Source organism: Perognathus longimembris, chromosome 4, assembly GCF_023159225.1.
Source record: "Perognathus longimembris pacificus isolate PPM17 chromosome 4, ASM2315922v1, whole genome shotgun sequence".
NCBI classification, from domain to species: Eukaryota; Metazoa; Chordata; class Mammalia; order Rodentia; family Heteromyidae; genus Perognathus; species Perognathus longimembris.
This window is the reverse complement of record NC_063164.1, coordinates 57,546,848-57,573,309: the sequence shown is the minus strand read 5'-3', so window position 1 is coordinate 57,573,309 and position 26,462 is coordinate 57,546,848. Positions and strand designations below refer to the sequence as shown.

General features: G+C 35.5%; 1 protein-coding gene across 7 annotated transcripts in view; it reads right to left on the bottom strand.

Moving 5' to 3' along the window:
- Positions 1-970: 970 nt before the first annotated feature.
- Positions 971-26,462, bottom strand: part of Cobll1 (cordon-bleu WH2 repeat protein like 1) — a 131,202-nt gene continuing 105,710 nt past the window's right edge. For 4 of the 7 annotated variants that reach the window (XM_048345307.1, XM_048345308.1, XM_048345313.1 and 1 more), the window contains 8 exons: positions 20,643-20,796; positions 20,139-20,213; positions 18,711-18,860; positions 15,666-15,900; positions 14,603-14,676; positions 9,991-11,537; positions 6,805-6,981; positions 971-2,723 (listed from right to left, as the gene is read on the bottom strand). In XM_048345307.1, the coding sequence (XP_048201264.1) occupies positions 2,637-2,723; positions 6,805-6,981; positions 9,991-11,537; positions 14,603-14,676; positions 15,666-15,900; positions 18,711-18,860; positions 20,139-20,213; positions 20,643-20,796 (2,499 nt within the window). In that variant the 3' untranslated portion in view covers positions 971-2,636. The remainder of the gene's footprint in view (positions 2,724-6,804; positions 6,982-9,990; positions 11,538-14,602; positions 14,677-15,665; positions 15,901-18,710; positions 18,861-20,138; positions 20,214-20,642; positions 20,797-26,462) is intronic. The other 3 variants (XM_048345311.1, XM_048345312.1, XM_048345310.1) reach the window with 2 other exon arrangements.

The window sequence follows — 26,462 nt, the reverse complement described above, 5'->3', positions numbered from 1 at the left end:
TTAGTCACTTGAGGATAGGATGGATGAAAACTACTTGTTACAACCTTCTCAGTTAATTGGATAACACATGTATCAGACAAGAATGTATGTATCACTCACTTATGCGACCTGCAAAATATTTAAACTATTTCAGTGTGTACTAGAATCTAGTGTGTAACAAATGATTTCAGACAGCAGTTTCAAAAAAAGTAAAATACTGCAAATAGTTGATGCCTCCAGTAACTCTCAACTGTCTTCCTTTCTTGCTTCTCAGAGTTAATTACCAAAAAATATGTATAAATGCTATTTTTTCCCACATACACAGCCATCATATACAATATCATGTAGCACATTGGCTAGTACTCTACCACTGTGAGCCACAGCTCTATTTCTGGCTTTTTGGAGGGTAGCTAATTCGAGATAGAGTCTCACAGATTTTTTTTTTTTGCCTGGGCTGGTTTCAAACTGTGATCCTCAGATGTCTGCCTCCTGAGTAGCTAGGATCACAGGCATGACCCACTAGCACCCAGGAGACCTTATTTGGAAAAAAAGAATTGATTAAGCTAGGTACCAGTGGCTCACACCTGTAATATGAGCTACACAGGAGGCTGAAATCTGAGGATCATGGTTCGAAGCCAGCCTGGGCAGGAAAGTCCTTAAGATTTTTATCTCTAACTAGCCCCCTCCAGAATGGAGTTGTGGCTCAAGTTGTAGAGCCCTAGCCATGAGCGAAAAAAAGCAGTGCAGGGATAGTTCCCAGCCTCTTTTGTGCCAGGACTGGCACAAAAATAAGTATACAAACAGAAATCACCCAAATATTTGTGGCATATCATTTTTTCCTTTTAGTACTTACAGTGGATAAATTTTATATCTTAAAATATTTACATTTATTATTTTAAATATTATTATAAATTTATTTTATGACTGTTTTGTTTATATTTCAACATTTCACATACTGAAGTGAGGTCTGAAAGTAACAAACTTACTCATCTAAGATTAAAAAGTTAAATATATTTAATTATAATTTGAAATAAGGACTACAATTTTCTTTCAAGTGGATAACCAAGAATACAAATACAGTTTTTCAAACCATCTTTCATTTTTTCACTGATTTACAGTGTTGTTTTCAAGCAAAACGATGGTAGCATTCAGCACTTAAAATGCCAGTGTCAGAAGTGATACAAAGCTTTTAATGACTGTTTAGCTCTTGGGTTTTAGAGTCAGGATGCTAGGCTTAAATTTGACCCAAGAGACATGTGATACAAGCACTAGGAGGCTGAGGAAAGAGGATGGTGAGCTTGAGGCTAGCACAGACTATAGGGCAAGACTTTGTCTTCAAAAACCAAAACCAAGCAAAATGAAACAAAAATGAACACTAGGAAGCCCTGATACTAATGTATGTGTTAACTGGTTGACAGAAATGTATTTAACATGTGAGACACAAAAACATACTGATTGACACAAATCACATTTAAACAAAAAGCATCCAAATATATAACGTGGTTTTATTAATCAGGAAAAGAATCAGACCATTTTTCAAGAGGTAAATACCTCAATAGCTTTAAGGAAGACCAACTCAATGTCAGCTTGTTTGAACAAAGCTTTTGAAAGGAAATATAAAATTCTGGAAATAGGAACAGGACACCAACAAACTCTAGATTCCAGAACAGTTAGAAGCCAATCAGTTAGGCACTATGTTATTATCTTTGTTAGCTTTCATGTAAATATATATTATTATTTATAATATTAGCATGTGTACTATGTAGTGACTATCATTGTACTTGAATGAACACAAGTTTAGCAACTTCAATTACTCTTTACAGTTCTTCAAAATGGACACATAAATCAATCTTCTTCTCTTCATATCTAATGGGAAAATAACTGTCATATCAAACTGTCCAGAGGAAGATTTTTTAAGGCTTGTGGTACATAAAACATGTAATATCTTTGTGACAATGTTATAATTATACACACAAATATTTTAAACTTTTCTTGTACAACGTAAGCTATAAAGGTTAAAAAATCAAGGGTTCTATATCAATAAAGTACTCATTTTTTTCTTTAGATTTGACATTCATTTGTAATAAAAGAATGTACAATGTAAATCTCATATATTAAGTGGCTCATCAATGAAAAAAAATGAACTGAATATATTTATTTGACATTACTAGTTTTCTTGATCATTCTTCAGCACAAAACAGGCTTTAATATAACTTACAAACATCTGGAACTAAACTGTAACACTGAGGCAGGAAATGCCAGACCTATGTCTGCCTATTTATGTTCTGTACAACTCTGTAAATCTTCATTTAAGCATTTTGTATCAAGTACTATTCTAGACATTGTATCAATAGGAAAAATCAATAAAGCATAACTATTTCTCATTTGAAAAAGATGAAAGTCATTTACACTGTATTTCAAACTTCTACAGCAGCATCTTTAGCTCTTAAGACACACATAAAAAAGACCAAAACATCATTATAAATTATAAATTCTGATAACTCTTCTTTTGGCATTAAAATCCACAGTAGAAATGCTTATACTTTAGGAGATAATATATTAGTGTAAATCTGAATATACATTTGTCAACATTCTCTGTGGGTAGGAAATTGGTCTGTAATGTGTAAGTGGCAAAGTGCAGTGTGGCAGAGAAACATTTAAGGGCTCTCCTGGGCATCAGAGGACAGGGAACGGCTCAGTCGTGATCTCCCATTCACAGATACTGTGTTTGATGGAATAGTAACCTAGGAAGAACACCGGTAGATTTAAATAGAGACAGCTGTCTACTTTTCAGCAATTTCCACAATTTAACTTCCACTTCCTTATAAATGCTAATGTTCAGTATTTATTATTCAATAAGTTACAAATAATCAAGAATAAATGTTCACCCTACCATGAAATGAGAAATGAGAGAGTTGTTATTTCCACAACAAACAAGTTAAATATCCATTAACACATCTTAGTCTTCATAAAATTACCAAATCAACATAAAGGACAAGAGCACAAACAGACTGCAGGCCAAGCTGTTGAAGAACATTTTTAGCTAGATTAATTCTGCCTTCCAAAAAGTGCTTTGGAGAAAAAATATAAAAATGTAGTTTTCACAAAAAAAATAATTTTTAAACTATTTTTGTAGTATTGTTATACTTTAACTTGATACTAACTCTCATTATTTATTAATTATTCCCCTTTATTAAAAAACAAAACTCACAAGCAAAAATGACCAAAAATGATGTTCAACGGGGACTTTAAATAGTATATATGTACATTTTAATTAAACAAAAACATAATAATAATTTTTAGGGAACAGGATTCTAGGTCTTCACACATATTGAGAACAAAGGGGAATACTCAGGAGAGGAACACAAAGGCACAATGCCTATATGCCTCTGGTCATATGAAATACTATTTATCTAAATGAATTCCAAGAAATGGAAATGATGCTTTTTATTTGTGGCCATTTTCATGTTCTTTTCTATCTTGTTCGTTTGTTTATCTGTCTTTGGTAGGATAAGTTGGGGGGGAAGTACAGAAATGGAGGGACAAAGGATAAACAAATGCAGCAGTGGTCCTCACTAAACACTATGTTGAAAATGAATTATACAACTTTTGGGTGAGGATGGAAGAGAAAAATTGGGAGAGTGCAAGTAAGGAGTGACATAGTCCAAAAAGAAATGTACTCTTTACCTGGCTTATGTAACAACAACTCTTCTGCACATCACCTTTATAATAATTAAAAATGTTTAAAATGTTTTAGGGGAAAGCTTTTGGCCTATTTGACTGCTCTAGATTCATAAGCAATCACTCTCAATTTTTTACAAAACCAGAACTGAAGCACAAACTACCACAGATTCTATAAATGAAGCAAATTAGTGAGAAGGAAGAGGTAATTGGGAAAAGACTAGGTTGGATTTGGTTTTCTTGTACTTCATTTCTGATTTTGTAGTAAAAAAATGACATCTATACTTGATTATTTATTGTTGGTGTTGGAGATTCAATGTAAGGCCTCACTCAGGCCAAGCAGGCCCTCTGCCACTAAGCTGAACTTCTAGTTCCACTTCCTTGCTTCTATAAAGAATGGTCACCTTTCAAGCATAGCTAATATGAACAAATTTTTCAAGTTTTCAAACTTTATAAATATGTATTTTTGTGTGCTTCTATCTATATTATCATATTCAGTAGTACTTTGCCTGTTTTATTGTAATAGAATGGTCTATTCTATGAATAAACTTGTATTTACTATATTTTTAAGATATTACAGTTATGTTTATTTGGAGCTACTACAAATAATAGTTCATGAATACTTTAATATGTAAATTCTGGTACATAAAAGCACATTTCTGTGCCTGTCCTGGGGCTTGAACTCAGAGCGTAGGTGCTGTCCTTGAATTTTTCTTCTCAAGGATAGTGCTCTACCACTTGAGCCACAGCTCCACTTCCAGCTTTTTGGTGGTTAATTGGAGATAAGAGTCCCATAGACTTTCCTGCCTGGGCTGGCTTCAGACCACGATTCTGAGATCTCAGCCCTCTGAGTCACTGGATTACAGGTATGATTCACTGGTGTGTAACTACTATTTTTAAGAGTATATAATTAGAAGTGAAAATGCTGATCATGAGTGCAGTGAGTGTGGATATTACTAGATCCTATGTCTATTTTTAGTGAAATAAAATTACACATGAAATATTCATTAAAAAATTCAAAACCTTACACTCTATGGACTCAGAGCTATCAATAGCTTTCTAGTGAAAAAGGAAAAAATTCATACTCAATCTAATCTTAAGTAAAAAAATATTAAATAGGATACAATTTCAGGATCATTACGTGGGTCTTCTTCCTGTATATGATTCACATTAAGCTCATTCTGGAAGCAATGAGATTTTCAATGTGGAAGGACATGTAAATCAGGTCCAATAACAACAATGGGTATACTGCTGCAGGTCTAGGTACACAATGCTGCTGTCCTATAAGGCATTTCCAGTTGAATGCACAGTACTCTCTGATTAGTTCATGGAAACTGACTAGTATGTTTAGTGGCAACAACAGCATGGCAATCAAGTTCTGGGAAGTGACTATATTCTGGTGTAGGATGGATGTACCACTGCTTTTCAGACTTAGGGTATGGATAAAGCAGAGTTTTGCTGTAATCATTTTTTGTACTCACAGTGCCACATAAAATGTTTGTTTCTTATGTGTTTAAAATTCCCTGCCAAATTTATTTAACTGAGAAAACTTCAGAGTGATAGTGACTGGTTGGAAACTTACTCTTAATTTACAAGGCTAGAAATAGAAAAAAGATTAAAATTTTTTATGGAAAAATAGGAATGTGAAATTTACCAGCGTGGGCATATTTTCTCCTGAAAAATAAAAAACATGTCACGACCAGTCAAATATCAATTTCAATATTTAAAGCTAGACCAGATTTTTATGATGCTCGGAACCTAAATGCAGAGTCTACAAATCTACAAATTTCACAGTTAATCTACTGCATTGTTCCTTCCAATTTCCTTTGGTCCTCAATCCATCCAATGTCTTTGCCTTGATTATGTCTACACAGACAGTAGCACCAAACTCTCTTTGAAAAGAATGACTGACACTCACTCCTCATCAGCACATGGAGACTACTGGCTTGAGAAACACAGTGTGGCAAATGGTGATGTGCCTTTCCCCCTTTTTCTACAACATTCTTACTTCTTCACAGATTTAATCTCCAACTAAATGTTTTGTTCAACAAGTCTCTTAACTTTTCTTTAAATAGCTTCTCAAATTCATGAGAGGAAATTTCTACGGAATGAAACAACAAACACTTTTTTTTTTTTTTAATACATCAGTGTTGAGGTGCGTTTTAATGGGACAAGGGGGAATAAGAAGGGAGTCTAGACCACTACAGCCTGAGGAAGGGGAAGTGTTTAAGCTGTTGCTCAAAGCCCCCTCTCTTGCTACTTTCTTTAACATCAGTAACAATCATTATATCACTGTGGCAGGGCATCATGAGGACTTAAGTTTCTGTGTTAGGTCTATCTCATCCTCTACATTATTCTCTTTTTTTTTTTTTAAATTGAAGCTACAAAATTCTCCCTGAAGGCTCATATACTTATACAGCAGGAGTTCCTTTGGTCACTGAAGGGACTATGACTGAAAACCTCCAGGCACCTGGTTAGGATAACTCCATGATTTCTGAATTAGGAAGGAATTTTCAAAGGAATCTTTCTTTCTTTCTTTCTTTTTTTTTTTTTTTTGCCAGTCCTGGGCCTTGAGCTCAGGGCCTGAGCACTGTCCCTGGCTTCTCTTTGCTTAAGGCTAGCACTCTACCACTTGAGCCACAGCGCCACTTCTGGCCATTTTCTGTGTATGTGGTGCTGGGGAATTGAACCCAGGGCCTCATGTATACGAGGCAAGCACTCTCGCCACTAGGCCATATTCCCAGCCCCCAAAGGAATCTTTCTTATGGGATAATATATTTTTTTAAAAAAAGAGTCCAGGACACTTGCCATATATGGACTCAGTATATATATACATATTATTATATATATATTATACACACAAACACACACACAGAGTCATATAGTTATAAAATACTGAGTCAAAGTCATGTTCTACACCTGGACTATGTTGTGGCAAACAGACCTGACATATTTTTAAGTTTGTGTGAGACTCTGGACTCCTTCAGTTTGTACTTTGAAATAGACCCCTAACATAAAAGAATATCTTGTGGCAGGTTCCCTATTCAGATTTGAATGCTACCAGGAAAAAAAAAGTTCCCTAAGTGTTAGTTTGACAACATCACAAATAAACGTACTGTCACCCATCTGATAACAGAAACTTACTCTCTTCAGCTTGGCAGCAGCCTCTCCCGAACGGATCGCAGTCAGCAAGCTCTGTCGGATCTGTTCTGGGTCAGAGCTTTGGAATGTTAAAGAACTTTGTCTCTTAAGGGTGAACGAAGGGCAGTCAGCTGGAGTTGATACTTGAGAACTGGGCTCACTGTATGTAGAGTTATTTTGCTACAGAAATAAATGCAAAATATCTATGTAAATTTCAAGAGAAATCACTTGCACTTTTTTTTCAAAAAGAAATATTTTCTTCATTAGTAATCCCTTAACAATCATCATTTGGCACACTAGTGATTTAAACACAAGTCATCCCTGCTGCCACAACCAAGCTGGAGGATGAGGGATTTGCCTTCTTTTGTCTTGCCTCAGGGAAGAGAAATAGAATCTCTCCATTTCATACATTTTTGCTTTAGTCAAATAAGTCTGACTTTTATGAATGCACAGAGTTAAGGAGAAGAGCCAAATCAATGATCAAAAATTCCACAAACTGAAGAATTTGTAGGGTTTCAAGATAATAGGTTGGGAAGTAACTTTTTTTTTTTTTTTTTTTTGGCCAGTCCTGGGCCTTGGACTCAGGGCCTGAGCACTGTCCCTGGCTTCTTCCAGCTCAAGGCTAGCACTCTGCCACTTGAGCCACAGCGCCGCTTCTGGCCGTTTTCTGTATATGTGGTGCTGGGGAATCGAACCTAGGGCCTCGTGTATCCGAGGCAGGCACTCTTGCCACTAGGCTATATCCCCAGCCCGGGAAGTAACTATTTTTGAATGTACGGAACAATCAAGTTCTGACAATTTCAAATTACTTCGATCTAGTATGTCTTCTAATAAGGGAGTATATTAATTCTGCTACATCTAATAGTTTCTTGGGAAGTAGCAAGAACTATGTATTCATTTTTCTCATGAGACAAAATAAACATTAAGAACTTCCTAAACTTTAAAATTAATTGTCTTCCTTTTGTGTGTGTGTGTGTGTGTGTGTGTGTGTGTGTGTGTGTGTGTGTATGCATGTGCTAGTTCTGAAACAAACTTAGGGCTTGAGTCCAATCTGTTTAGCTTTTTCTACTCAAGGATGGCATCCTACCATGTGAGCCACAATTCCACTTGTCTTTTTGGTGTGATTGGAGGTAAGAGTTGAATGGATTTTCCTCCTAGCTGGGTTTGGAACCTCGATCCTCAGATATCTGCCTCCTGAGTGACTCGGATTTCATAAGTGAGCCACCAGTACGAGACAAATTTAGTCAAACTTCTTTTTTTTTTTTTTTTTTTTTGCCAGTCCTGGGCCTTGGACTCAGGGCTTGAGCACTGTCCCTGGCTTCTTTTTGCTCAAGGCTAGCACTCTGCCACTTGAGCCACAGCGCTACTTCCGGCCATTTTCTATATATGTGGTGCTGGGAATCAAACTCAGGGCTTCATGTATATGAGGCAAGCACTCTTGCCACTAGGACATATTCCCAGCCTCTAGTCAAACTTCTTAGGAAGGATTATTTAGTTACTGACTTAGCTGGAAAGTGTTACATCAAGCAATCTTAAAAGTGGGCTACAAATGTAGATAAGTGGTACAGAATTGTAAAAACAAAAATCAAAAGTCTTTTTCAAATTGCCCATTATATACCTTTATTACAAAAAACAACCAACAGTTCAACAGGACTCAAGCAATGACTTAAAAACTGTGTCATCTAAGTCAAGCTTCCATTATTTAGGAGTGGTAACCCATTTTAAGAAAAAAAATGCAGCTTGTGTCTAATGGCTCATGCCTGTAATCCTAGCTACTCAGGAGAGATCTGAGCATCCAGGTTCAAGTCAGCCCAGGAAGGAAAGTCTGTGAGATTCTTATCTCCAATAAACTACTCAGAGAAAGCTCCAGCAGTAGAGCTCTGGCCATGAGTAAAAAGAGACAGTGCTAAAGGACAGTGCTCAGGCCTTGAGTTCAAGCCCCATGACCAGAAAACAAACAAATAAATAAGCAGATAGATAAAAATAGACAAATAAATGCAGGCCTATTCCTAGGTCAAAAAATTATCTTCTATCATACATCATTTCCCAAAGTAGTAAACATAAATGTTCAATATATGAAGAAATATTCTTCAAGATAAGTATTGCTTCTGGGAATATGGCCTAGTGGCAAGAGTGCTTGCCTTGTATACATGAAGCCCTAGGTTCGATTCCTCAGCACCACATATTTAGAAAATGGCCAGAAGTGGCGCTGTGGCTCAAGTGGCAGAATGCTAGCCTTGAGCAAAACGAAGCCAGGAACAGTGCTCAGGCCCTGAGTCCAAGCCCCAGCACTGGCAAAAAAGGAAGAAAAGAAAAAAAAAACCTACAAGATAAACAAGATAAGTATTGCTTTAAAATTATAGAAGAATATTAACTTGGAAGCATGATTCATGTTTTCTTACTCTAGGAATGTTTGAGAAAGTATAAATGTTTCTAAAAGTGTCACACAAATATGAACCTATTCTTCAAACGAAATCAGAATAGAAGTATATACAAAGTATTTCTTAAAAGTTCCCTGAGAGTTTCATCCTCTCCTTTGATTATATTAATCTATACCTGGTAAAATGCAGCACTTGGTTGACAAACACCACATGCACAGTATACGTTTTGCAAAGTTCAAATAGTGTATAGATGGTGTTCCAGTCAGCACATTTAATTGGAAAAATGACACTAAATTAACAAAATGGAGGATTAAGAAAATTATGTTTTAACAATGCTTTCAGTTTAGCTACATTTAAAAATGTTTGGTAAGCTGAGGTTGATATACATGATGGAGAATGCATGGCCAAGATATATAATATTGAAGATTTAGTCTCTCATATGACAAATCTACTCATTTTTCTCTGACATACTATAAAATAGGAATAAAAAAACAAACCAAAATAATCCAGAATAATTAAAAACAAATTTTAAAATGTAGAAAAACAGACACATCTTTAAAGCAGCAAATTATAGAAATGAATGAAGAAACTGTAAAATATTTCCTATGTGATGATGACCTTATAGTAAAAGCCAATGAAGTATTATGAGTTATCCTTCTCAGGCTAAACTATCTGATTTTAAGTATTATCACTCATATTGTTGTAATATAAACACAAAGAGCATCTCAATATTCTAGGAATCATCATTTTAACCAAGTTGTACTGTAAATAATCTAAATACTTATATTTTAAAATAGGTAACAATTACCTTATCAATCCCTTCAGGTTGTGGAATGTCTGCAGACTTAGTTACAAAAAATGTCTTCCTGTCTTCTATGTCAGTTGGAGACTTCGCAGACATCTTCTCCCTGGAGGTCTCAGAACGTGTCTTACTGAAAGACTGTGACCTTTTCACTACAGCCAGGGCAAATGGTGAGGGAGCTGAACTTGAGTATGGCCGTGGGGCACCAAACGTTTTCAGAGTCTTCAGATTCAGTGATGCTGCCTGACCAGTAGGAAGAGACACAGGTTTGGGAGATATGGGAGGTGGGGAGGTTTCAACAGGAAGCTGCATGGGTTTGGGAGCTGTGGGAGGTGGAGAGGGTCCTGCAGGCTTCTGACTGATGACATCATCACCCGCTTTTGTAAAATGGGGCCCTGGAGCAGAGGGAATTATTTTATTCAGGGGAGAAAGCATGGGTTCTGTTGGAGGCGGTACATCCCTTTCTATCTCTTTACTTGTTAATTCTTTGATGCTGGGGGGAGGAGTAGGGACAGAATGGACACTCTTGGCAGCTGCAGATGTGACATAATGACCAGATGCTCTCTTCTGCATCTGCAAGAAAAATGAACTTGGTTTGGCCTGGGGATTTGAAACCCGAGATTTAAATTTTGACTCCAAGATATTGTTTATATCTTCCAAATTGGGCGCAAAAGCAGCTGTGTGTATGACTGTGGTGATTCTGGGGGGTTTCAGAGGACTGGTTATGGTATCCTCTGGTGAGCTCATCGCTCTGTGCAACAGATGCTCTGTTCTCACATTAGATTGTGGCTTGAGGTCTAGTGGGGGCTCCTTTGAGCCCTCAGAAGCGACAAGATTTTCTCTTTGCATGGAAGTTTCTTTCACATTCTCATAAGTAGGCTTTGGTCCAAACGCATGCATCTTTTGGTCATCTTTATATTCTATGGTTTCTGATTCCCAGTCTTTCAATATGTCCAGGGATTTGGGAGGCACTATTTTATAAGTAGTCATTCCAATTTTGGGTATATACTCTCTTGTAATTTCATTTGAAGGTTTGGGCTTGGGATTATAGTCTGGTCTGTAAAGTGGGGAATTCTTTGGGTGAGAAGCAGTTGAATGTTTATCATCTGCATCAGTAGGAGACAAAAGATTATCCCTGCTGTACATGCACATGGGATTTTTCCTGGCAAGTCTATCTTCTGAACAAGTTAGAGTGCTCTGACTCCTGCAACCTTTTGAGGTATCCAGAGAATCTTGTAGACTTGAGAAAGAGTGTTGAGTTGATTTGGTATTTGAAGTTTGCACACTTTCATCAACTTTGACCTCAGACAAATTATGATCTTGGTGACTTCCATCCAAATTGTTACAGGAAGAGGCTGTCTGAATGGCCACGTCTTGCATTTTTGTCTTCTCTACAACAGCTTGACTCAGTGCTTGCTCTCGTATTGATGTTGTTGCCAGGTGATTTTCCTTGGAACTTAGAGCATTATTCACCTCTATGTCCATGCCTATATTTTTTGCTTCACCTTCTACATTGACTTCTGTTCTTTTTACTCTGCTTGTCATAAGATCTTCTGGTTTGTTGTAGGGTTAATGATTTCATTTTGAAATAAAGATAAATAAGAGATAAATATTGTCACATTTATAAAAAAAAGTACGAAAACTCAAGATTTCAGTATCTGTTTATCCAATCCACTAGCTAGATGATTGAAAGCTACAGATAATTTTCAACATTTTCAACATATTAATTACACAAAGGCAGGTATGGGCTGTACACTTAAAAGGACTGAGTATGAAACTCATTTAAATAGTATTGCATCATGTCTATTAACAAGCCCTTCGAACCTGATTTTGCACAGTTGTAAAAAAGGTAAAATATGTGTTTTAAATTGCATACATTTTGTATGACTCTCTTGGGAGAGCACACTGCCTAAAACAAATATAGAAGGCACCTATGTTTCTTGTATGACTTTATATTTCCATCATTTTTAGTAAGTAAAGAAACTGATGAATTAAAAAATAGTATTTTCCCTTTTCCTTCTGTGTAGACATGATTTAATAGTCTCTAGTATACTTATATTTCATGCCTAACACTAACACAATTTTGGCAAATATTGTTGGTTTTAATTAGTGCACATACTGGAAAACATTACTTTCAAGATTTGAAGTAAAAGCAACCTAAATGGATTGTTTTGTTAATTGAGTGACCTTGATTCCTCTTCACCCTGAACAGGAATTTTGTCTTTAGCAAGGAGACTTTTAAATATATGAAAACGATTGTGCTGGTTTTGATTTTTTCTATGGGAAAAAAAAGACTCTTAATTATTCTTTCAGACTCAATGGTCAAGGAGGGAAACAACCCCCTCTCCCTTGTATGACTTTTTCCCCTAAAAAAATTAATATTTTCCAGTATCTGCATTAATAAAACAACAGATTCTTGTGGACAATATGGCAAAGAGGGAAAATTTAAAGTGTATTAGTATCATGAATATACGCCATTTGCATGGAGTGATTTACATACTTTCTACTCTATACAAATGCCCTGGGTGAACACATCTTCATGAAAACTAGTCCTCCTCTTCAAAGCCCTAAGTAGTCTCCTTTTTCAGATAGGAAAATTCACTATACAAAATAGTGAATTATCAGTTTTCATAGTCAAATAATAAAAAGTATTTCTGTATGGTTTTGTCAGTGAAAAATTTTACTTAAAGAGAATACCCCTCTGTGCTATTATTTAAAGACAATTAAAAAATTATATTACAAAGAATATCACATCAGAGGCACTACTTAAAACAAAATGCGTGACACAACACATTTTGTAGCTCCAAAACAAGAGATGTACATATCAAAATTCATATGTAAACTGTATGCAAAATTTAAAAATATATTCACATTTTATACTTTAACTACACAATTATTTGTTCATGCAAGTCTATAGTATATATTAATTTTTAAATATTGAATTTGTTTTTATCTTCCTAAATAAAATGCAACTGGTTATTAGCCCAATTTTTATTTCCCTATTTTCAGTGGGTTATCACATCTTAATCATTGTCTAACTCTGAATTTCTCCACCATTTAACTATTATCCCCCATCATTGACAGACTGGGGAATCTAGTCCTCACTGACCTTACTAGCTTGTCCATCTTCCTATCTGACAATGATGCTCACCAAGTACCTATGAACTACTAGTTCATTTTTCAAGGAAGTCCAGGAGAGGGAGAGGGTAGCTTTTGTATTATCCTGCCTTTTTGTACTCAAACACTGATATTGACACTTCACAGAAAAAAATGGCTTAGCTAATCCCACATAACAGATATAAGAAGAAATAGAAGAAAATCACTTTAAAGGCAAGAAACTATTTTAATAATATGTTGATATAGGTCATTCACAAAGCATATGCAAATCAAAGAAAATACTACACAAATGTCCTTGTAACGCTAACACTGACCTGATGTCAAAATCTTAGCAGGGAAAAATGACAGATAAGGATGTGTGTGTGTGTGTGTGTGTGTGTGTGTGTGTGTGTGTGTATGTGTGTGTACAACTCCTACACCTACATATATACCTAAAATAAAACTCTATTACAAGATATAAAGATAAGATAGATATATGTGTTTATATATATTTGTATGTATATATGTAGACATTGATACTATCCATTTCTTATACATATATGAATATTATAGCCCTATGTTTTCTACAAGTCTTTCATATTGTATAGTAATATAAACTGGATTATTAGCACTCATAAGCCACTTTCCTTCTTATTGCCTTAAAATATACCAAAGTGTATTACTTGAATTTTCTACAGTGCATTCAAAAGACAAATTCAATCCTGTGACATATTTTAGGTAATATACTATTACTTATATTACTAAATATCCTAATACATATTTGGTATTATGAGGATTTTACATAAAGTACTTCCTGTAAAATTCAGCTGAAGAGTCAGAGATGTTGAACTAAAAGGCTGCTATAATGAAGTAGAAAAGCAGTGGGATTTGGATAGAAATGAATGGGTGAAATAGATGGACAACTGTATTCCATCCATAGACACAGGCCAATAGACAGCATAGCATGAATTACATCATAAGGAAAAGAAGATTCTGTCCTGTTAGAATCAGTGGTAAGTATGGATATGTAAGCTGACAATGTATGCCTTGAAAATCAGGCAAATAAGTTTAACCCCAAACATAGCAACTTGACTATGGAATAAAACAGTCCTGCAGTAGGGAATTAGAAGCAAAGAGAAAAGGAAAGAGAAGGGAAAGGAAAGGAAACATATCATAGAGAGAATATGCAATTTGGAGATCCAAAATTTCACTTCATTAACCTCAAAATAAAACACCAGCATCTGAATTAGGACACAGGATATCTGAAAGCATACTTTGGAATGACATTGCCTGATTTGAAGTCCTAGGTCTACCATTTTACTATTTGTGAAATGTAATATCTTTGTGGCTCCACCATCTGTAAAGAAGGACTAATAACAACATATCCCATATCACTCAAAAATGCAGCAGACATTGAGTGAATACACAAAATTAAATAAATTAAGATTTCTTAAGAATAGTCCTTCAGTACATCACATGGTATATTAGGAAAATGTCAGTTCTTAGTATTTCTATAACTCACCAGACTCTGGGTTTGGGCTATGGCCAGCTACGAGGTCTTCATTGCTTTTATCATGTACAGCATTGTGTTGTCCTCTGGAAGATAAGATGTTGTGTTATATATGGATACTATTCAAAGACAGACACACCATGAAAAAAAAAACAGGCAATAATTTCCAAAAACAAATGGACCAAAATGTCCTTTTTTAATATTTCAGCCAAATACTAGAAATTTAACAGCAAAGAAAAACAGAACTTAGAGGAAATGCTGCTACAAAACATGAGCTTTCATACAATTGTCTTATTAGAAAGAAAGCTGTGAGGAGCTTGGTAAACAGGCTTTTCCAAAATAGCAACTTTATCTTGTTATTACTGGCTATCTGTGTTTAAAGAAAATGGAAATTAAGGGCACATTTCAGTCTTACATCTGTCAAAGTCAACCAAATAAATCAAGATGTAGATTGACCTTACTGATTTGTCTTCTGAGGATAGAATAGTTTAAATTGGAGAAAATTCCATGCAAATTACTGTAAACCTCTGATGACAATGGTTTATTTTGCTTGGCTGATTTCATCTTTATTCATGGTACTGCATGTCATACCTAAAGGGACTAGAGAAGCTTTCCGTTCTTGGGATCAAATGGAAAGTACATTCTCTACATCATAAAGTTGGCTGGGGAAACAAGGGAATTAAACATCACACACTAATACACAGAACCGTTGTCACATGCTAGTCAGTGAAAATATTTCTGATGCATTTGCTGAAAACTGGAAACCAAATGTATCATTTAGCTCAAATAATGGGCAAAATATACGTACAAACTAAAACTTTAATTTCTGTGTTGTCAATTCATTATATTTTATGGGTTACTAATCACAGGGAAATCAAAACTACTGAATTTTCTTTTTTTGAACAAAATTATATGCAATTCAATACTTTATAAATAAATACATTTATAAGGACAATAAGTGGATGAAGTCTAAGCAAAAGGGCCAACACTGTTTAAAAGATCAGATCCACGTTGCAAAAGAATGGTGTTGACTAAATAAACTGCCAGCAACAGTTCCAGTACACAAACTACTTACTTCTCATCTGTATTTCTAGTTTCTTGGTTTTTCTTCTTGAAATTTGGTGAGGCCTGTCCACTACTGATGCCAAAGGCTGAGTTGGGATCATTTTTCAATGCATTTACTGTAGTGGTAGATGACAAAGGAACACTGAGTGACTTCAGGGAAGTATTTTCAATCTGTTCTTCAGGCACTTCATTCAATTCTTCCTTTTCATCTATCTCTTCAAGGCTATAATCAGAGCTTATTCCAGCTACAAAAAATGTAGATTATAATCATTTTAATTTGCCTCACTTACCTAACACAATCGTAATAAGAGGTACTTAATATAATATTGAGCTTCAGTTTTTAAAAATCTGATTCTTAATAGTGAAATACTTCACCAATTCTAAGCAAACATGTTCACGTACACCCAAGTTATCTTAGAATCACACAATTCTAAAAACAATCTACATTTTATTCAGGAAAGGTTATTTAATCCTATAAACTTCAAATGACTTCATTTAGAAATATAACATTCAATAAAATGGCTTTATAGTCATGTAATAACAGTACAAATCCAGTAAAAATAAATGAACTTAAATATGTAACCTAAAAGAACATGAGACTTTCATATTGCCTACAATGACACCCAAAATTTGACTAAATAGTTATCAGCACTGCCTAAGCCTCTAGGAAAATGACTGATGCATATATACTACTCAAAAACTGTCAAAGCCAATATCTAAAGGATGGGGTCAACAATTTTTAAGGTTACTAGGTGATTAGGACATGTGACCAGTTAGTATCTATTGATTTAAATGCTTCATAATGTGTGTGTGTGAGTGTGTGTATGTGTGTGTGTGTGAATTTGTGTGTTGGTCCAAGGGTTTGAACTCAGGGCCTGAGTACTGTCCTTAAACTTTTGTGCTTACTGCTAGTGTTCTACCATTTGAGCCACCAGTCCATTTCTGGCTTTTTGGTGGTTATTTAGAGATAAGCATATCACAGACTTTCCTGCCTGGGAAGGCTTTTGACCAAGATCTGAGGACTACAGGCATAAGTCACTAGCACCTAGCCATAATTTTCTTTTAACAAAATAAAAGAACAAGTATTTAACAATGAGAATTGTAATCCCAACACAGTATTGTTTTTGTGTTTGTTTTTTGTTTTTTGCTTTTGACAGGGTATTATTGCATAGCCCTGGCTGGCCTTAAACTTTTTTTCTGCCTCAACTTCCTAGGGCTGGGATTGTGGGCTTATTCCCTATCCATCTGCATTCCCAGAAGCATCTTCCTTTAACACGACTTTCCTGTACAGTACTGGGAAACATACATGAACAGATAGCTATATTCACATTGCTTTCCTCATTTTATTAATTTATCTACTACAAATGAAAACACCCAGTGTTTTCATCTACTTTTTTCACCATTTACTAAACCTTAAATATCATCCTGTATTAATGCAGGCATGTACATTTCCTTTTAGTAGTTACAGTTAATATCCTACCGAACAAAAATGTTCTGTATATTATTTTGTAGTACGAACAACTAACAGCAGTAAGGTAGAATAATAGAAGCTACAAGTAGTTAATATCCACACTTACTATCAAGAAGTATGAATATTTAAAATTTTTCAAATAATCAGAAAGTAAAATTAGTGAAAATTTTTATACATTCCCTATTTTACATAATTTGAATATTTATATTAATTTTCTTTTGGTCCCTCTGGGGAGCGTAAATGTTTACTAAAAGAAAAAGTTCACAATTATTTGCAATTACAAATAATAATGAAAAGAAATGTGATGAAACTTTCAAAAATGTTTTTGTAATTCTGTCACAATTTTACAAATGAAATCTTTACTTTTTTTTTTCTTTGCCAGTTCTGGGGATTGGACTCAGGGCCTGAGCACTGTCCCTGGCTTCTTTTTGCTCAAGGGTAGAACTCTATCACTTGAGCCACAGTGCCACTTCTGGCCTTTCCTATATATATGGTGCTGAGGAATCAAACCTAAGGCTTTATGTATACGAGGCAAGCACTCTTGCTACTAGGCCATATTCCCAGCCCAAATGAAATCTAAAGCTTAATACTTAAGACATTCAGACACCTTATATATACTTCCTAGTGTTCATCAAAATTGGAAATTGCTTGGCAAATAATCTTTGCTAAAATATAATTATAGTAAAGGAATCTTATTTAAATATATTACATTTTCCCATTTTTTTCATTCATTCAAATGGTACTCACTTTATCTGACAATAGAATGTTCTTTCACCATTGGAAATGTACTGAATTTTCATTCAGTAAAATTCATCACTATTGAAACACTTTGAATTTGGACAGAGTATGCAATTGTATAACTATGCCCATCATCAAGGCATAGAAAATTACATCCATCACATAAATCCTCCACACTTCTTTACAATCTCTCCCTCAGCTTATACCTTCTGGAAATGATTATCTCCAGTTTCGTGTTTGTAAAAATGTCATGGATATAGGCCCACAATATCTGGACATTTGAAGCTGACTCTGTTATTTAAACACTGTCTTGCCATGTGGGTCTCTGCTTGTTTTCATGGCTAGGCAGCAAAAATGTATTCCAACTTCCAGAGTTTGCTCCCCAAGGTTATGGACATTTGGATTACTTCCCATTTGGGGCAATCACAATTATAAACTCCATAACATGTTCACAGGCTTTTACAGAAACTTAAGCATGCAAGCAGGACTGGAGGTTTTACAGAATATGAGTAACCAAGGGGTTGCTACATAATGTAAGTGTGTAAATATTTTTTCATATATGTTATAGACATTTATGAAAAATGATAAACTTGACACATATCCTTCAAAAAGTAGAAAGCTAAATTCAATAGAAGGTGAAATCCATCAGACTCACTAATTAATCTTACACTTTGTCACATTCATCAGGAGGGGCAAGAAAAACAGAGAACACCCAACCTAGATAAAATTTCAAGTGAAGAGGGAGAATGCTATTCTTATGAGATATTTTTACAAAAGGGTTTAACACGTAACCAAATCTCAGCCTGTATAAACCAAGGCACAGCCAGGAAAGGTCCAACCACATACATGTTAAAGATGCCACCGCTCCCTCAGGTGTTTCTGGACCTTCGGAGAGAGAGGTTTCATCTGTCAGTTTGGGCAGAGTACACTGGTCATGACTGAGGAGCCCAGGGCCAATGGAGGTTTCTGCCAAAGGCGATTCTGTAGAAATGGCACCTAGACAACAAACTTCAAGCAAGCAGAGACCCAGAAGCATTTTGGAAGAAATCAGATTTGTTAGTACACTATTATCTGTAGAAGAAGCCTGAAGAGATAAAAGGGAATGGGGAGGAGGAGGACAGGCACAGTGGACAATAAATATCAAGCAAAGTTTGACTAACCTACACACTTTTCCGTTACTTCAGAATCCTCTCAGTTTACTCCACATTTTAAGGTGTTAATACTATTTAATAATTTCCTTTGAGGAATAAGATAATATTATTGATAACATTTAGAGGAAAAAAATCTCTAAATGTGATATCATAGTTACATGATAAATCACAGTAGAGTTAAGAATCCTAATAGGAGTTAAAATTCCAAATTCTTAAAAGACCATATAAAAATCTAAGACTCAAGGACAGGGATGGGGAATAGGGATTGTAGCTCAATGGTGAAGTTGTTTGCCTATCAGGTGAGAGACCTGGGGGTTCATTCCCAGCCATATATAAACAAAAAAAAAATAAAGTTCACTTGATTCTGAACTCTCTCTAGGGTTGTAAACACCAATGTTTAAATTGATAGGAAAATAAATTTGTATCAAATAATTTTCATACTCAATCATCCCCATCCTCAAGTGATAGTGTAGTTATATTGTTTTTCCATATTACTGGTTTGTCACATTCATTTAGGTCTAACATTAATAACAACAAAAAAAACTATTCTAAAATATGTAAGTAGTTAGTACTGAAACACTGGAAACAGTATTAGATCATATTATTTTTCCATATAATTGTATTTGGGTAGAATATACAATGACAGTCATAAAAAAGAAGTGTTTACACAGTAGCACATTTTTATCACTAGAGTAGAACACCTGTATGTTGAATTCATAAATGAACTGTTGTCTAAAGAAACTGTGCCAATAACATAGACATAAATACTCTCCTAAATACATAAAGCTACATTCCTAACTATGTTATGTCATTACTCTTGGAAAGGAGGGTAATGTCAATGTGACATTGCTTTAAAAAAGTAGGAGATAAAATAGAGAAAGCACCTACAATTCCAGAACAATTCCAGAATGGGGATTTTTTATCTTTGCCAGTTGTATAATCTAATCTCTAATCCCAGTGAAGAGAAGAGAGACAAAGATAATTCATTTTTGACAAATTTTGGGAAAGAGGCAAACCATCTGTTGTCTCTTTCATATACAGGACATTTTAATTAGCTAAGTTTCCCAATTGTCTTGGAAGGTTTTCTTCAATAATCACAGGGTCTGGAGTAAAGGTGTCATACCTGGGCTGTTCAGCGGCTCAGGAGAGTTTGCCTCAAAAGCACCATCTGGAGGAACTCCATCCACTGACTTGTGGGCTGAAAGAAGCAAGGCAACTTATACACAAGTCACACTGCACATGACATACTTCCTAACACAGGTAACCTGTACATAATTCAAAAAGAGATAAATTCTATACAGCCTTACCACATAGTCCTTTTACCATCCAGCTATGAAAAGACTAAGTTTCATTTAATTACCATTCCTACATGTAGCCAGTCCTTGAAATGGCAGTATCTTTCTGAGAAAATTTTACACACTATAACCTGCTCATTGAAAGGTAATGAAGCTGTTCAATTTTGTCATTTTATTATATATTTCAGATCTATTAAAAAAAGCAGTTAAGAGAACCATCAGGACAATTTTCAGACTAAGTATTATTACTTAATAAAGACATAAGTAATACAAATGTATCAGTAGTAGAAAATGAAATGCAAACATAATGGTAGTGGGAAAAGTCTCATTACCAGTCACATGGCCATCTTCATCATTGTGATGCAAAGGTATTTTGGAGGGTGGAGATGGTGCTTTCCGTTTTGTCCTTTTCAAAGAGGAATTCCCTGTGGATGTGTGACTGAGCTGCAGTGAGCCAGTTCTCACAATGCTTGCTTCACCGGGACTCTGCAGAAAAAAAAGTGACCAAACACAATCCCATGTTTAGAAATTAACTTAGGAAAACAAGAGCTCCTAGGTATGAGTGGAAACTTCCTTAAGTAAAGATGCAGAATAAGAACAAATCAAGGAAAGATCAGATAATTAGGATTGCATCAAAATGAAAAGTTTCTGCATGGCAAAGGATATAGTCATCAAGATAGAGAGCCCACAGAAGGGGAAAAGATTTTTACTAACTATGCATCAGACTAGTTATGTATATGAAAAAAAGTACTTCAAGCTAAAAAAATTAAACAACCCAAAATAAACCTTCAAAGAAACAACAACCCAATTAATGAATGGGCTAAAGACTTAAAGAGAGACTTCTCTTTAAGAGACTTCAGAGACTTTAGAGACTTCATCCTGCATTGTTGGTGGGAATGTAAACTTACTCAACCACTCTGGAAAGCAGAATTGGAGGTTCATCAAAAGGCTAAACACAGAGCTTCCCTATGACCAGCAATTCCACTCCTGGGCATTTATCCAATAGAACACAAACATCGCTACACTAAAGCTACCAGCACAACCATATTCACTGCAGCATTGTTTACCATAGCCAAGATATGGAGTCAACCCAGATGCCCCCCTCAGTGGATAAATGGATTGAGAAAACATAATATATGTACACAATGGGCTTCTACTCATCCATCAAAATGAATGATATTGTACCATTTATAAGGAAGTGGGTAGACTTGGAAAGAAAATTATCATAAGCAAAGGAAACCCAACCCAAAGCAACATAGGTTGCATGGTATACCTCATTTGAGATAAGTAGAATGTGCCTATAAATCTACAAGGAAACAAAATGGATGGTAAAAAAAAATACACTGGGACTTAATAAATTATACAGGTCTCTAGATATTCACACAGTGAGATCAAAGGAGGATATTGTTAGGAAAGGATCATAAAGGCTCAAGAGCTATATGTGTATGACTGTAAAAATAACATTTATTGAAATGAACTCCCTGAAATAGAAGCAAGAAGATCTTTACTGCTAATTCAGTTTTCTTTTCTTTTTGTCTTGTTTGTTAATTTATCAGTCTTTGCAAGGATTGCATGGGGCACAGAAAGGGTGGTACATAGGTGAACAAATGCAGCAGTGACCACTCACTAGACACTATGTTGAAAATTAACTATACAACTTGTGGGTAGGGTTGGGAGGGAAAACTGGGAGAGAGCAAGGAAAGTAGTGAGAGCGATGAAAGAAACGCACTCATTACCTGACTTATGTAACTAATCATTCTGTATATCACAGTTACAATAACAATAAAAGGTAAATAAATAAACAGAAATTAACTTACAAAAGCACACATCCAAATGAAACAACAATTCATTTAAAAAATTATGTCGCAAGTGTCAGGTGCAGAAACAAGAAGCTGGGACAGAAATGGAAAGAAATGTAAAATATATATGCTCCTCCTCAAGAATCCTAGGCTAGGATGGAGGACTAAAATGCAAATAATTAACTGTAGTATAGGGAGCTTTTAAGCAAAACAGACTTTCACAGAAAAACTGGAAGATGTAAGTTAATGGAAAGTAAATGATGAAAATGTGAAGACTTTAAGTCCTTGATTAATCTATCTCCTTTTCAGAACCAATATATCAGTGAAGAACATTTTGAAAATCTTCATTTCTAGCCAAAAGAAGGTCTTTTGAGGTCACCAAACACAAAGCTACAATCACGCAGCAGGTGACTGTCAGCAGACCCTAGGACAAGCCTGCTCCAGCAGGCTGTCTGATGCCTCCTGGCCAACTGCCACACCATCTTTGCTCTTGCCCTTTACAATCAAACTGCCTAAAAGGGTTGCTCATAGCTTGTTTCTTCAATTTTTCATTTCCCATTTGAGTCTCTCTAATTATCTTTTCTCAACCCTGGATCCATAAAAATTTTTCATATTCAAGTTACCAGCGACCTTGACCAAAAATAGATCAGTGGTCACTTCCCAGAACTCTTTATTTGGCCTATTAGCAGCACTAAACTCAGTTGATAGCCTTTCTAAAATTCTTTTTCTTACTTCCAAACAACTCCACTCCTTACTATTCATACACTCATACTGTGTAAGTACTCTGTTATCTCTGTTGATTGCTTTTCAACTCCTTACCAACATTAGTACAACTTAGAGCTTAGTTCTGAGAAATATTCTCATTAGTATCTATGCTCACTCTCCTGGTAACCTCAGCATTCCTTTTGTCTTTAAGTATTACTTCTGTGCTGATGAATTTCACATTATTGTTTCTATGCTGGACCATCATTCTGATATATACATAATGTTTAAGACAAATCCAAGCTAGCTTGTCTATAACTGAGCTCTTGGCAATCTAATTTCCCTCCTGCTTTTCTAACTTATGCCCTATCTTAGCAAAAAGTAGGCCTCTCCCCTCCCTGCACTGCTTGTACTGAGTTCACTCTGTTCATTATTCCTTTAAAAGGCTTGTGGCACCCAAATTGAATGTGGTGATGCATGACTATAATTCCACTATTCAGGAGATGGAAGTGAATTCAAGGCCTATGTGACTCTTTAAGGAGATTGCTTTGTAAAAATACATAAGAAAATTCAAAACCAAACTAGAAGATAAATAAATGTAAAGAAACTTTTTTAAATTCCAAAAATAAACACATGCACACAAAAACATCTAGCACCAGCCTGACCTCTACTACGTTGCTTCCCATCCTTTCTCAATACAGGAGCAAAAAGGATCCTGTTAAGATGGAAGTCACTTTACGTCACATTCTTCAAAACCTCCTAGTGTATTTTTATTTACCACAGAAAACATCAAAGTCCTTATAACTGATGATGTGGCTCCTACATCTCTCTGACCACCTCCTTCTCTGAGGATAGAATGGTTTATTCCAGGCATACTGGCCTGCTTCCTGCCTGGAAATTAATTCCCCACTTCAAGATGATTCTTACCATCATGCTCCCTTAGTTGGGAATACTTTTGCTTCTGACAACTCAATGTTTAACTCCTCATTTTCTGTAGGTCATTTCTCATATGTCACATTTTCTTTTTTTTAAGTTTTATCATTTTATTATCCTGAAGTACTTGCACAAAGGGGATATAATTATTTCAACATGTCAGTTTATGAGTCTGATGCATCTTGACCAGTGTCACCCCTTTCATCATCCTGCCCATCTCTCACAACTCCAATCACCAACCCCTCAATTTTCCTATCATCATCTTTTCAATGACAGCATTCCTGATTCCCAATCATTTCTATCTTCCTTCCCAGTTCTATTTTCATGATGTCACTCAATGGCTTCCTAATGTACTGGAGTCGGCTTAGTTAGTTGTTTATTGTTTGCTCCCTTAAAACTGACTTAAGGGCAAGACTGTGTTCCTCTTATTTTTTTTTCCATTGTTGTATTTCCGGAACAATGTCTGGCTCATATGAGAGTCTCGATAATTATTCAGTCACTGGATGGGAAATGGTAAAGCTGGATGTTAGTATATTGCTTAGGTCATTCTCTTCTTGCAAAATAACAGAAACGCATTTAAGAGAAGTGAACTAATTCATAAGAAATGTTTGGCCTCTATGCTTGCTACATACACACCAAGAAAAATTTGATGAGTTTACTGTTTCATAATGTTCTAATATTTCTGCCAGAGGGGAAAAAGTCTTCTTTTAAATAAAAAACTGCTTTATTTCTTGTCACTGACAACCATATACGGTATTAAAAAAGAAGGTGAATCACTTCACAAGAACAGAAGCATAGTCAGGTCTGCAGTAGCAGGTGCCCGGCTACAGAAGTATCTGGAACCATTTCCCTAAACAAAAGGGTAACTCAGGGTAGCACTGGGGTTATGTAGGCAGGAATCAAAACATCAGACTTCTATACTAGTTAGTAAAAACTACCTCCAAAACCATATATCCATTGCTGCTACTTTTTTCACATCCTTGGTCCAGAATTCTGCTGATAGTTACAGAATGAAAAGAGCTAAAACCTACACCTAAACCTATTTTTTACTCAGTGTTACTAATGTCAACTCTGATTAAATGCTGTTATTACTCCCTCGGATGACATAAAGATGTCCTTGTAATACACTTCTGAAAGAATTCAAGAAAGAACTTCTTTCCCTTGGGAAAACAACTGCAGGGAAAGAAAGGATTCACAGCTGGAAGGTAGCACACTATAATGACATCAAACAAATGGGCTTTGGAAAGTCAACACCAGGAGTTGAACCAGGAAGCATTCGTTTCTTGTCTCATTAACCCTCAGTGTCTTCATCTATGAAAGGTAACCATTCTCATATTAGAAAGAGTCTAGGATACATAAATGACAGTATGTATGTAAAACAGAATGGTATCCAATGCTTGGTTCATGTTACAAACACTTGCTGACATTACTATTTATGTTGATGCATGTGAAAGTGTCTGACAGAAAATTATAGTTACTGAGGTAAGAGGGAAAGTGTAGACATAAATGAAATTATGTACTTATTTTATGACTGTCTTCTCACCTTGATGACAGAGTCAGTCAGTTTAAATGGGACCAGTCTCTGCTATAATCAACCCTAAAACCCAGCAGTACTCAGTGTCCAGGGATGCGGACTAGTCCACTTTTATAAGCCAACTTTACTATGTTTAAAAATCTCCCATCTGTTAAATCACCTTAGGTCACACACTTCATGGTGTCACAAAGGACTTCAATAAAAGTTAAATATTTAACACTGTGTGTCACTTGTGACACACAGTGTCTGGGTGATGAGCAAATACATGTGTATCACAGTATTTGGAGTATTTCATACACAACTGTCATGCATACAAAAGTTATAATTTCAGAAATTATTAAGAAGACTAAAAAATGCTGAAAGAACACAGATCTAGCTTTGGCCATCATTATACTTTCCTTTGGTAAAATATCAACCAAATTTTTATTTTCAAAGAGGCTGAAATTTAAAAAATTTTTTAAAGTCTGGAGGGTTTGCAAAATGGGAAAGCAGGTTTACACTTACTAGGAGAAACTGCTTTGGTTAATCATTAGACTTTTTCAATTATTTACTTTAGTTAAAACCACTGATAAGACTGCTTGCCATTAGTGAATACTGCACCTGTAACAGGAATGCACATCACCAAGCTTTATGATCTGTGACAGGCAAATACTATAAGGAAAAACAGAATATGCTAGCAAAAGAAGGTAGCAAGAGCAGGTTGAAAACCTGCCAAGAGAGGTAATCTCTGATAATTTTCAGATCAGAATTCTCTGGTCCAAATGGTTAATTCAGCTGAACAAAATATAATTACACAATGTTCAATCAATATACATACTGAGGATTAGTTCTACACTAGTTATTAGATCACCTATTAACCACTGTCAAATTATAATAGGTGAAATCAATGTCACTTAGACAAAAGTGTTTTATTAGGAGCTTGTAGATTATTTCTGTTTGTAGTATGATTTGGTTGGATGTAGAGGAAAGAGGTCAGGTTAGTGGAGAAAACCTAAGCAGCTGCTAAAAGCTATTGTAAAATTTGTAGGTTTTGTTGTTGTTAAGGATAGATTTACAAATTTGAGTCTCCAACTGAACACTGTCAACAAATACTATGAAATAGCTTAAGATAAACACTAAATTTATCAAAATTTACCATGAATTATGTCCTAATGGCTGTGATTCCCATAAGTGAGGATATGGTT